The sequence below is a fragment of the Talpa occidentalis genome, unplaced genomic scaffold, assembly GCF_014898055.3.
Source record: "Talpa occidentalis isolate TD23 unplaced genomic scaffold, MPIMG_talOcc4v2.1 talOcc4.2, whole genome shotgun sequence".
Lineage (NCBI taxonomy): Eukaryota > Metazoa > Chordata > Mammalia > Eulipotyphla > Talpidae > Talpa > Talpa occidentalis.
In genome coordinates this window covers 139,436,151-139,450,146 of record NW_023602073.1, presented here as the reverse complement: position 1 = coordinate 139,450,146, position 13,996 = coordinate 139,436,151, and the positions used below count along the sequence as shown (strand labels likewise).

The following is a 13,996-nucleotide window of genomic DNA, read 5'->3' as shown; positions in this document are numbered from 1 at the left end:
TGTTTGGTTGAATCATAAGAAATTTCAGAAATTCAGCAAATTTTAACTTAAAAAAATGTTGATCTATATGATCAACAACATAGTAAAGAAATCTGGCAGGCAGGTAATTAGAAATGTTTCTGGAGCTCTCAAAAGAGTTACAGGTTATGGATATAAATACAGCATTTTCAAAGGAAAGAAACAGACAAACAAAGTAAAAGGAAACTTTTTATCACATACTTATATAGTCGCTCACCAAATTTTATTTCTTACCCATTTTGTGCAAGGTCTATAAGTACTAAATCCTTTTCTAGAAGAACAACCACAGCATATGGTTCTTGAAAGTCTGAAATAGCAAAACAATGCATGAACAGTAGTTTTAAATATGGAAGAGAACAGCAAGTTAAATAACAAACATTTCTTGCATGCCTTTTATTGAATTTTGCTCCATCCCTCACACGTTAAAATTTTGATCTTGTATTTCATACAACTTACAAATAGTATGTTTCAAATGAGATACATGTACATAATAAACCATACAAAATTATTTCAGTTTTGTAATGGTGAACAAGAAAAAGTTAACAGTAACATTGATAGTATTACAAATTCTAAGGCAAACAGGACAAAAACTCAACATTTAAATCTGAATACACATAAAAACAATTCTCATTATTGGCTCTCTTAAGAACCCAATGGAGTATTACTGTAATATTATAAACTTTTTTGGGTTATTTTATATGTTCCTTTTAATTATAAAATGTATTATATCTTTATGTCTAAATGGGCTTCAAATGAAATAAAAAAGGTCTGGATTTAAATTCCTCTTAAAATAATACCCGATAGTTGTGGTGGTTAACTTTATGTGTCAACTTTTCTTTGCTACTGGTGTCCAGTTGTTTGGTTAAACATCAGCTTAGATGCTGCTACGAAGGTATATTTTAGATGTGAATAATAAGTGAATCAGTAGTGAAACAGATTGTCCTGCATAATATTGTGGACTTCATCCAATCAGGTATAGGCCTGAGGAGCAAAGCCCCAGGTTTCCTGAAAAAGAAGTAATTCTGCCTCAGCCTGAAGTGTAGAAACTTGTGAGTTGCCAGGCTGCAAAATCCACTCAAGACTACCACATCAACTCTTTCCAGAATATTCTGCCTGCAGGCCTTATCTATAAGTTTGAGAATTATCAGCTTCCAAACTGAGTGAGCCATTTCCTAAAATAATTATCTACCCCCTCCACCCCGACTCTCTTTCTCTGGAGAAGGCTGACAAATACCAAGTATTTCACAGAACTTTAAAATATTTCAAAGGTATTTACTACTAATATGTAATAGTACACAGATACAGCTTATTCATCAAAATTAACTTTTAAATAAAGTCTCCAAAGTTATGAAGATGCACCTCTCCTCCAGAAGACCTGACACAACAGGATGAGGAAAATACTTAGATATCATAGGTCTTCATACTGAGTAACAGTTATCTGTAGAGAACAAGTCTTTAAGGTGCAGAGCTTACCATTTGGGTATGGTGTTTCACATAACGTTAGGAAATCAACAATTGAATAGTCCATTTCTAGCACAGCAGTACTTTTCCCATGCATAACTGTTAAGCAAGGTCTTCTTCCTACAGTATCATATGACAAACCTCCTGATAAAATAATAAAAGGTTCCCTGAAAATAAAAAATATATACTTAGGATTATAAAAAGCAAGATAGAGACTAATGATTTTCTTGTAACATCATGAATTTTTATTTAGTGAAATAAATGTTTAAATGCTGACATTTTTATGCATAACTTAATAAATACCTGCATGTGGATATCTAAATTGCATTAGCAAAAACCTGGGAAAATTCCTGAAAATTAACCTTTAATAAGAATGAACATTGACCACAACTGATTTTCAGACTTAATTTGGTCCCTTAATCTTTTTCCTTTATCCTATCACACAATTGTTCAGAATTCTCTCTGGGTTTTTGCTGATAAGTCTCTTGAATGCACTGTTTTCATTTCCAATCCTAATGGCCAGGCCTTCTCAATAGAGGTTCCAAGGTGAATCAATGCCATAAGGCAACCAGTGTATGTAATGAAATAACTTCTTATTGATGCATCAACAAATATACCAGCTACAAAATGCCCTTGGGAAAATCATCACTTAGATAATTTTTGGAGGCCTTAAGTCTCTCCTGGAATCCTAGCTTCAAACCATAGCTTCCAAGCACATCTGTCAGCAGCCAACTTGCCTGTTCTACACAGTTAGTCCGCTAACTCCCTATACTATTTACCATAATTAAATGTAACTAAGCACACTTTAAAACTGCATTCCAAATATCTTTTCATATCTTTTAGTCTGTATAGTATATCTTTGCTTGCCTATCTATGTTTTCTTATTTCTGTATTTGTTGGACTAATAACCCTCTTCTAATTTTTTTGTAAAAGTTCTTTGCATTCTAAGGAAGTAAGCTCCTGATCTGCCATATGTCTCCCCATTTGTTGGCCTGGAAGTTGTTTCTGGTACATTAGACAGATGATTTAATATATTCTATACATGGATTTTTCTCAAACTCTTCATAAGATATTTTCTTAATGCTTACCCTAGGCCAGTATATATTTATCTCCCTCCTCGTTAACTGTTCACGATGAGTCCCTCTTCCATTTACCTAACTCTTAATAAAGAGACTTCACATCTAGTATAAGCAATATGTAATAATGTGTAATGGTTAAAAAGTACTATCTCTGGAACTAAACTGCCTGCATTTAAATATGACTTTTGGCTTAATTTTCTATGTGATCTTGGTGCTTAATTTCTCTGTGCCTCGTTTCTAAAACTATAAAATGGAGATACAGTGATAAGTATCAACTCCCAGAAAATTATTACATTAAACACACAAAGCAATGGGTCAATGCCTGGCACATGGTATACTCTTAGTAAGAACTACCTATTATTACAATAATACGTCCTTATCACTCACTATGAAAATTTCCCTTTTTGTGATATATAGAAACATTGAAATTTCTAAATTTTACTTACTCTTACCTAAAACAAGAACAAATTTTGCTAAACTTTCATAGGGTAGTAGTACAAGAGGTATGTCATTTATAAGTAAATATAAAATATTAGTTGGTTTTATTAAGCATTTTACCTATTTAAATATATAAAATAATGTAAACTTTTTTGTGTGTATAGTACTTTGTTTTTTTTTTTTTTTTTTAAATATTAAATTTTATTTTTATATTCCCCCATACAATTGCAAACGCCCCATTCTGACCCCAATCCTTCCCCTCCCGCCCCCCACCCCCCAAAAAGTGTCTCTGGTTCATAGTTTTTTTGTTGATTTTGATTTTCACTTTCTTATATTCATTTTCCTGGTCCCTTATTTAAGTTTTCTAGATTCCTGCTATGAGTGAGACCATCCGGTATTTTTCTTTTTCTTTTTGGCTTATTTCGCTGAGCATGATCCCTTCCAGCGCCATCCATGTTGCTGCAAATTGCATGTGTTTATCTTTTTTGAATGCTGAGTAATATTCCATGGTATATATGTACCACATCTTCTTGATCCAGTCATCTATTTTTGGGCATTTGGGTTGTTTCCAAAGCTTAGCTATTGTAAACAGTGCTGCTATAAACATAGGAGTGCAGGTGCTCTTTGGAATTGATGTTTCTGTGTCCTTTGGGTAAATACCTAGGAGTGGAATAGCTGGATCATATGGAAGCTCTATGTTTAGTAGGTCCAGAAATCTCCACACAGCTCTCCATAGTGGTTGGACCAGTTTGCACTCCCACCAACAGTGCACAAGAGTTCCTTTTTCTCCACATCCTCGCCAACATTTGTTGTTGCTAGTTTTTTTAATATGTGCCATTCTCACTGGTGTGAGATGGTATCTCATGGTAGTTTTGATTTGCATTTCCCTGATTACAAGTGATGTTGAACATTTTTTCATATGTCTGTTGGCCATTTGCATTTCCTCTTCAGAGAAGTTTCTTTTTAGCTCTTCTGCCCATTTTTTGACTGGATTATTTTCTTTGTTGTTGCTGAGTCTCATCAGCTCTTTGCAGATTTTTGTGATCAGTCCTTTATCATTAGTGTTGGGTGCAAAAATGTTCTCCCAGTTGGTGGGGTTTCTCTTTGTTTTTGTTATTGTCTCTTTTGCTGTGCAGAAGCTCTTTAATTTGATGTAGTCCCAGCTGTTTATCTTTCTCTTCACTATCACTGCTTTGGGTGATGTGTCTGTAAAGATGTCTTTGATGTGCAAATCCCGTAGTGTTTCGCCTATATTTCCTTCTATGTATTTTATGGTTTCAGGTCTTATGTCTAGTTCTTTAATCCATTTTGAGTTGATTTTTGTGTATGGTGTGAGGTAGTGGTCAAGCTTCATTCTTTTGCATGTAGCGACCCAGTTTTCCCAGCACCATTTATTGAACAAACTTTCTTTGCTCCAATGCATAGTCTTTGCTCCTTTGTCAAAGATTAGTTGACCATAAATCTGTGGGTTTATTTCTGGATTTTCTATTCGATTCCATTGGTCTGTATGTCTGTTCTTGTTCCAATACCATGCAGTTTTGATGATTATGGCTTTGTAGTATAGTTTGAAGTCTGGGAGTGTGATGCCTCCATTTCCTTCTTTTTTTTTCAGGAGAGCTTTGGCTATTCGGGGTTTTTGGTGATTCCATATGAATTTCATCAATAATTGTTCTATTTCTTTGAAGAATGCCATTGAGATTTTGATTGGAATAGCATTGAATCTGTATATTGCTTTTGGAAGGATGGCCATTTTAATAATGTTTATTCTTCCAATCCATGAGCAGGGGATGTCTTTCCATTTCTTTGTGTCTTCTTCTATTTCTTTTAACAGTGTTTTATAGTTTTCTTTGTATAGGTCCTTTACCTCTTTTGTTAGATTTATTCCCAAATATTTGATTTTTTTGTTTCGATAATAAAAGGGGTGGTTTTTTTGATTTCTTCTTCTTCAGATTTATTGTTTGTGTATAGGAAGGCTACTGACTTTTGCGTGTTGATTTTGTATCCTGCCACTTTACTGAATTGATTGATGAGTTGAATTAGTTTTTCTGTGGAGATTTTGGGGTTCTCTATGTATATTATCATATCATCCGCAAATAGTGATAGTTTGACTTCTTCTTTTCCTATTTGGATTCCTTGGATGTCTTTCTCTTGTCTTATTGCTCTGGCTAGGACTTCCAGTATTATATTGAAAAGCAGTGGTGAGAGTGGACATCCTTGTCTTGTTCCAGATCTTAATGGAATTGCTTTCAGCTTTTCACCATTGAGAATGATACTGGCTGTTGGCTTGTCATAGATGGCCTTTATGATGTTGAGGTATGTTCCTTGTATCCCAAGAATTTCAAGGGCTTTTATCATGAATGGGTGTTGCACTTTGTCGAAAGCTTTCTCAGCATCTATTGATATTATCATATGGTTTTTATATTTCTTTTTGTTGATGTGTTGGATAACGTTGATTGATTTTCGGATGTTAAACCATCCTTGTGCCCCTGGAATGAATCCAACTTGGTCGTGGTGAATTATCTTATGGATACATTGTTGGATTCTGATAGCTAAAATTTTATTGAGGATTTTTGCATCAGTGTTCATTAGGGAGATTGGCCTATAGTTTTCCTTTTTTGTGTTGTCCTTATTCGGTTTTGGTATTAGTGTAATATTGGCTTCATAGAACGTGTTTGGTATTGTCCCTTCCTTCTCAATTTTTTGGAAGAGTTTGTGAAGGATAGGCACTAATTCGTCTCTGAATGTTTGGTAGAATTCATTTGTAAATCCATCAGGTCCTGGGCTTTTGTTTTTGGGGAGGTTTTTGATTACCATTTCAATTTCACTAATTGTAATTGGTCTGTTTAGGTGTTCTATTTCTTCTTTATCTAGCTTTGGGTGATTGTAGAGTTGTAGGAATTTGTCCATCTCCTCTAGATTGTTGAACTTGTTTCCATATAACTGTTCATAGTAGTTACTGATTATTCTTTTGATTTCTGCTGTGTCCGTTGTGATTTCTCCTCTTTCATTTATGATTCTGTGTATTTGTGCTTTCTCCCTTTTTTCCTTTGTGAGCCTGGCTAGGGGTTTGTCTATTTTATTTATTTTTTCAAAGAACCAGCTCTTGGTTTCATTGATCTTTTGGATTGTTTTTTTAGTTTCAATTTCATTTATTTCTGCTTTGGTTTTTATTATTTCTTTTCTTCTACTGGTTCTGGGGTTTTTTTGTTGTTCTTTTTCTAGATCTTTGAGCTTCGAGATTAGGTTGTTTCTTTGAGTTCTTTCTTGTTTTTTGATGTGAGCTTCTATTGCTATATATTTTCCTCTTATTACTGCTTTTGCTGCATCCCATACATTTAGGATATTGGTGTCCTCCTTGTCATTCAATTCAAAGAATTTTTTAATTTCTTCTTTGATCTCCTCGTTAGTCCAGTGGTCTTCCAGTAGTGTGGCTTTTAATCTCCATGAGGTAGGATAGTTCCTTGCCTTCTTTTTATGATTTATTTCTAGTTTGATGCCTTCGTGGTCAGAAAAGATGGTTGGTATGATTTCAATCTTGGTGTATCTGTTGATGTTTGTCTTGTGCCCCAGTATGTGATCGATCCTGGAGAATGATCCGTGTGCGCTTGAGAAAAATGTGTACTCCGTTTTTTTTGGGTTTAGTGTTCTATAGATGTCTGTTAAGCCCAAATGCTCTAGGTCCTTATTTAGAGCTTTAGTTTCTTTACTTATTTTTTGTCTTGTTGATCTATCCATTGTTGATAGTGGTGTGTTGAAGTCTCCCACTACATATGTGTTTTCTCTGATGTCTGTTTTCAGAGAGGACAACAGTTGTCTGATATATTTTGGTGCTCTTTCGTTTGGTGAGTATATGTTAATGAGTGTTATTTCTTCTTGAAGTATTGTCCCCTTAATCATAATGTAGTGACCATTGGGGTCTCTTTTTATTTTTTTGAGTTTGAAGTCTGTTTTATCTGATATAAGTATAGCTGTTCCTGCTTTCTTTTTTGGCCCATTTGCTTGTAGGATTGTTTTCCATCCTTTGACTTTGAGCCTATTTTTATCTTTTGTAGCTAAATGTGTTTCCTGGAGACAGCAAAAGGTTGGGTTTTGTTTCTTAATCCAGGCTGCAACTCTGTGTCTTTTTATTGAAGAGTTTAGTCCATTTACATTTAGAGTTAATATTGATATGTTAGCATCTGTATTTGCCATTATGTTTGTCTTTCCTTTGATTTTATTTATTTATTCTTTTAATAACTTTTTTTTTTTCGGTCTTCTTTCGTTGTTATTCGTCCCTCTGAGGTTCTGGCTTTAGGATTCCTTGTAGTATTTTTGGAGTGGGGGTTTAGTCGCAATGAAATTCCGGAGTTTCTCTTTGTCTGGGAAGGTCCATATTCTTTCTTCATGGAGGAAAGAGAGCTTTGCGGGATAGAGTATTCTTGGTTGGCATCTGTTTTCTTGGAGTCTGTTGACTATGTCCCTCCACTCTCTCCTTGCCCGTAGTGTTTCTTCAGAGAAGTCTGATGTCAGCCTGATTGGTTTTCCTTTGAATGTTATCTGTTTCTTCCCTCTTGTCAGCTTCATTATTTTTTCCTTGTCCTGGATTCTTGGGAGCTTTACTATTATGTGTCTTGCTGTGTTTTTCCTTTCGTCGTGGAAGTTTGGTGTTCTTCTTGCTTCTTGTATATCAATTTTCAGCTCCTTCTTCTCATTTGGGAAGTTCTCTTCAATTATATCCATGAATATTTTCTCTGTTCCTACATCTCTCTCCTCTCCTTCTGGAATTCCTATAACTCTTATATTTCCTTTCCTCATGGAGTCAGATAGTTCCCGAAGTCTTTCTTCATTCTTTTTCCTTCGTACTTCTCTTTCCTTTTCTGTTTTGGTTCTTTTTATTTCTGTGTCTTCAAGATTACTTATTCGTTCTTCCATTTCATCTATTCTGCTTTCATTGCTTTTCCCAGAGTTCTTTAGTTCCTCCATTAATTCTTTGATCTCCTGCATTTCTCTTACTTCCCTCTTTAGGGACTCAATTTCCTTCTTCTGATCTATCACTTTTTTAATCATGGCAATTTTAAATTCTCTTTCTGGAAGGCTCAGAAGTTCTTCCAAGTTGCTGTCGTTGCAATCTGGGGAGTGGTTTTCTTTTTGTGGTGTGCTTCTTTCCTGAGGAGTTTTTAGGTTGCGTGTGGTTCTTCTACTCCCTACTGTCTGTTTTCTAATTTGTCGTATGCGTTGGGACACTGTGTTGCTCGGACTGACTGACATCTTGGGTGAACTTCTCCGCTCCCCTCTGGCTCTTCCAGGAGCCATCTCTGTCTTCTGGGGGAGCTTTCTGCTGGTTTTAGGCAGTTTTTACTGAAGAAATGTCCCTGTTCTCAAATGGCGAAGCAGGATGCAGTCCCTGCGCCTCCGGTTTCAGGCACACTCTTCTGCGCACCCGGTCTGCCCCGGACGTGGGTGCCTGCTCCCTCTGTGGGCTCAGACTGCTGGTCGGAAGGGGCCTGGCGTGGAATAACTTCCCGGCTGGCCACTGGGTCCTCCAGAAACCTTCTGCCCTTTTCAAGCAGACTTAAGAAATGTCCTGTTTTATAGGTGTGTAGTGACTTTTTTTTTCTGGTCGCTAGGTGGCGCCAGAGATCTCTCCTATTGTCCTTGGGGGGCTGTTTTTCGCCTCCCCCCACCCCGTGGGACAGAGAACAGAGCGGGAATGGTAGGGTACACCTCAACAGCTTTGGGGTGCTGTGTCTGCCTTGTGCCCCACCGTCGTGGAGAAACCACGCCCCGAATTTTCGTGCCCCGGGTCTCAGTTCAAAGCCCTCAGGTCCAGGACGCGGGCTGTAGCCCAGTTCAGTGGCGCGGGAATGGCGCCTTTTGCACCCGGCTCCCGTGCCTGGGCGCCTGGTTCCTGCTTACTCAGGGAGGGACCTTCACCTCAGTGAGGACCTCCGTGCGTCTCCCCGCAAGCCTAGGTCGTCTCCCCGCCAGCCTAGGTCACAGGCGCGGGGACCTGGGCAGCCGCGATCCCGGTCTGCACTTGCTTTTCAAGAGCGCCAGGCGCGCCGCATTTCCCGCGCAGGCTTACCGGCAGCCCGGGCTGTGTGCGCGTCTCCCGGGGTCTTTGTTCTTCTCTAATGGCGCCTGGAGCCGTTCGCTCACCGCCGCGGCGGATCCTGCAGGGTTCGCCTCAGCTCCCGTTCACGGGGTGTGGTGGCTGCAATAGTTCCTTTCCGCTCACAGTCCCGCTTGCTGCGTCGTTTGTTCTTGTTGGTCGTTTTGGTTTGTTGTTTCCTCCTCTCTGCGGGTCGGAGAGTGCCGCCTCTGTGGGCGGGGGAGGGGAGCAGGGTTCTGCGCTTCCCTCCCTTCTAGTCCTCTTTTATGGCCACTTTCTTCTTCGGGCAGTTCGCTGGCGTCACCCGTTTATCTTCCGTGTCCCAGTTCTCACTGGGACCTGCCGCTTTTCCTCCCTATTCACTTTTTTTAATGGGAGATCTTACTCGCAGCGTCTCCTCGCCGCCATGTTGCTCTGCCCCCCAGTTACTCTATAGTACTTTGTTATTTAAAACTAACCAAGTTAACTTTCTCCCATAAATTTAGTGGGCATTCTCCTCCATGTCACCTTTTTTTTCCTCTCTAATTTTTGGTGCTATTTTTAAAAAATCATTTAAGTTTTCCAGGCAGGAATAATACAACCTATGAGCCATCAGCTTGTAAATATTAATGAAATGAACATCTTACAAGAAATTAGTCATAAACACATTAACAAAGATACTAATTTAGTTCTAGACATTAAAAACAGTAAAAATTCAAAGTTTTGTTGGAATGGGAATTATAGTGAAAGTTCTAGGAAACCTAGATTATTTCAAGGAGGTTAAGTGAATTACAGAGGTAGAAAATTTTATTTTCTTTATCAAAGAGGCAATAATTTTTCTTCTACAATTTTAAGCATAATTCTAATCACTGATATACTGGATATTACCCAAGATATTCATTTTTAAGATATCCAGGTTAAGATGTAAAAGGTTTGGTGTATTTATAATTTTGATTGGATTTTTTTAAGAAGCCAGATACTTCAGTGAAACATACATGCTTTTTGCTTCTGATGAATCTCACCAGGCAGGTCTTGACAGGAAGTCTGGCTGAAGATGGGTTTCAGTATGAATCATTCTTAGAAGCGGCACTTCTTTCCAGAAAGTCGTAAGTATTATCTATTTGTTCAATTCTGTAGCAGTTCTATAATACTACCTTTAACTCACTCAAATATTTACTGAACACCTATATTCCCGAGAATAAAAGAGTACTCTATTTCTACTGTAGAGAGACAAACATATTGTGATAAGTAGTATGAAGAAAATCAAACAAGGTAGAGTGATAGGGTGACTGTGAATGAGGGATTAAAGAGGTCTGGAAAGACCCTAATGATAACAGGTGAACTTGGTCGAGAAGGAAGAACAGTCAGCTACTGAACCATGTTGGGTTTGGGGGAAAGACGTACATTCCAGGCTGCTGGAGTAATCATTGCAAAGGCCCCAAGTCAGCAATGAACTTGGGATATCTGAGGAACTAAAAAAAAAACCACTGTGGCTATAACACAGTGAATAAGGCTTTATAGATATGGTAATAGATGACAGTCCCCCTTTTGTTTATTCTACTAGGATTTGAAGAACCTGGTCTCCATCTCATTCCCATACTTTAGTTCTGGCCCTAATAATCTACAGCTTTTGTTATTACCATAGCATTAGTACAAACTGTTCATTTTTGATAATTCCTCCTTAAAACTCAGTTCAATCATCATCTCAGAAAAATCTATCCTTATGATCCACCCTGATTGAGTTTGGTACATCATCCTACATCCTGTACATACCACTTTTCAGCATTTACCACAAGGAATTTTCACTGTTTGTCTACTTCTCTTTTACACTGCGAGCGCCTTCAGACCACAGATATTTTACCTCTATACTCCCAGGTACTAACTAGATATAGAGAGACATTCTATTTCAGAGGGTACACCTCATTATTATCTTTTTGGCAAGTATAATTGTGTCTTATCTCTTAAAAACTACCAAGTAACAAATATTTTATTTTTACCATTCTAATCTGAGTGCTTAGATTGAGTCCCAAAGGCACACATATATAAATAATTATTTTTATTATTATAAATTGATTTTACAACTATGATGATTCAAATTCCTGAGGTTTAATTCATATTATCTGCTATGAATAATCTAACAATAATCTACACAACCAAAATCTCAGTGTCTAATGTCCTTTTTTCACATAAAACTTAAAAGTTTAGATTTTGTACATTGTGTGTCAATTATTATAAAGGATTCATTTGCATGCATGGTTAGAATGGAAAACAAACCATGAAGCATACTCAAAAAGTAATCATGAATTCCTACTGCTAAGTTTTTTCAATTATTAAGCCAAAATAGAATAATCAAAAATGAGGGCTTCAAAAATCTGAATGCTTAAGGGCCTGGGAGTAAAATTAAAATAAAATTAAAAGCACTCTTCTAATCATATGATTTTATAGTTTTGAACAATGCTTCTCAAACTATCTGTGGTCAAGAACTATTTTAAAAAAACAGTTGCTTTTGGGGGAAAAAAACAACTAAATGTGTATGTAGATTCTGTGCAATGTCCATGTCATTAGAGTTTCTATACTCTTCTTTGTTAGTACTTATTTTTATCTCAAGCCACTTATCACACTGGAAACACTCAAACATCACACATTGAGCAGCTCTAGTTGAGAACACAAAAAGTTGAGGGCTTGAATAATACTACTTGACTTTATCATGCTGGGGGGAAGGGAGGGTAGATGAGATTGTCACTGAGGATCTTGCTGCAAAGGCCCTTGTATCCTGTAGAGTTCAATTAGAAATTACAGAACTCTATCCTTCTATGAGTGGCTAGGTGGAAAGGCTGATCCAAGATCCCCTCTGACAAAATGAGAACTAATACTTAGTGATGAGCTTAGTGAAATTTTCATTTCTTTTTAAGTGAACAGGGAAATAGCAGGGTAGCCAAGGATAAACAATTATTATGAAGTAGTGAGTTGAGGATAAAAAAAGCATAAGGGGTTTGTTTGGAAGTAGACATCTGTGCTCAAATTCTGCTTCTATTTGTTTTATCTATGAGAATTGGGAAACTTCTTTTAATTTTAATTATGTAAGCCTCAATTTTCTCTTTAATTATATACACCTCTTAGAATTAGTGTAAAAATTAAATGGCATACTATATAAAATGCTTATTAAGTGCTCAGTACAAAGTACATTCTCAGAAAGTGACTTATTTTTCTAAAATAATGATGATATATTACAATAGCTTTCTAGATCACATCTGTTATCTTTGTCAATTTTAAGAGAATCTTCTGGAACTAGGGGAACCACTGCCAGACCATGTTTCACTAGTGACTAACCCTAATTCCCCTTTACTGATATAGATATTTGGGGACAAGGGGAGGGGAGAAAAAAAGAACATGTTCAGACAAGTTCCTATTTCTTTAATGACAAATTTAATAATAATATACAGTTGATAGAGTGGGTGTGTGTATTACAGTACTTGCACAAAATGTTAAAATCTTATTTAATGTAAAAAGTTTTATTCATGTGATTATTGCTTTGTTTAATTGTCTGGTAATTGGATTTAACCACAGCCTTTTAGATACCAAAAATGCGCAAACTTCAAAGGCAGTTTTGTAAAGCTCTTCAAAATTGTCATGTGGTATAAAAAGTGATGATCAGAGGGTGGTGTCTGGGATTCCCAGGACATTTGCAAAAGACCAGTGAGGTCAAAACCGTTTTCATTACATATTAAGACAATACCTGCGTTTTCCACGTGCTGATTTTGCAATGATGGCACAAAAGTAAGAGTGGGTGAGTAAAAGCTGCTAGAATCTCAGTATTAAGTCAAAGCAGCGGCACTAAACTGTCTTAGTCAGTCGTCTTCACTGCCATGTGTTAGAGGTTTTATTTCCCTTCCACTTGAAGAAGTCCTTGATGAGGCAGTAAAATGACTAATTTTGAAATTTGACCTTAGATAAGAGTTTTTAATGTTGTGCTGAGAAACTGGAAAATATATATCAAACCCTTCTGAATATTGACTTCAACAGTTATTTCTAGAAAAGCACTTGTATAATTGCTTAAGTTATAAAATGAACTATCTGCTATTTTTGCTGAAAGGATGACTAACAAACTTTGAAGTCTACTATTTAAAAAAATGAATATAGTTTACAATTATAAAATCTGTGTTTTCAGGTTAAAAAATCAGAGTTTAGAAAGTTTTTACCCTCTATATTGAGCTTCACAGCTTCCCCATGCTTGAAAGACTTTACTGATGAGATCAGTATTGATATTAACAATATCCAAACATATTAAAGTGAAATGTGTCAATGCTAGATGATCTGACTGATCTAAATACTAAATGAGTGTTTTCCAAATGACCAGAGTCACGATGCTATGAAAGTACACGAGGGTAAAAATTACTGAGAGTGCAGACAGACCTGTGGATTTTTAAGAAACAGAACAAAAACTTTACTGATATGGATTCAGAATCCACATGACAAGTAATCTTTAAAAGACTACCACTTACCAAGTTTTAGCATAGTATCAAAGAATAATTATCATTTTTAAGTCCAACCACATATCTTTGTAAGGCTGGATTTTTTAAATATAGTTTAATTAAAAGAGTATGACACAACAGGGCCTCCCCTGGTGGTGCAGCAGTTGAGCGCTGGGTTGAGAGGTTGAGTGCTGGGCTGCAGCCTCTCCAGCGCCGGTTCCAGCCCCGGCTGCCGGCGAGGGTCCCGCATGGAACGCAGACCTCTCCTGCTGCCCGCTGCTCCCCTCAGTGTACTTTGTCACTCTGCCTGTTCTGCTCCCACTCTGGCTCTGGTGAATTCTCTCACCTTCCTGCGCTTCTGACTGTACCCAGTGCTTGCATAAGTAAATAAATAAATCTTAAAAAAAAAAAAAAAACAATATGACACAACAGTCTGTAGAAGCAGATGTGAGACTCCA

The 13,996-nt window shown here is 37.1% G+C and overlaps 1 protein-coding gene across 3 annotated transcripts in view; it reads right to left on the bottom strand.

Annotated features, from left to right (window-relative positions):
• The window catches only part of STXBP5 (syntaxin binding protein 5), a 140,175-nt gene that overhangs the window by 56,037 nt on the left and 70,142 nt on the right, over nt 1–13,996 (bottom strand). For all 3 annotated transcript variants that reach the window (XM_037520538.2, XM_054697909.1, XM_037520539.2), the window contains exons 10-11: nt 1,492–1,646; nt 253–325 (exon numbers count right to left, since the gene is read on the bottom strand). In XM_037520538.2, coding sequence (XP_037376435.1) covers nt 253–325; nt 1,492–1,646 — 228 coding nt within the window. The remainder of the gene's footprint in view (nt 1–252; nt 326–1,491; nt 1,647–13,996) is intronic.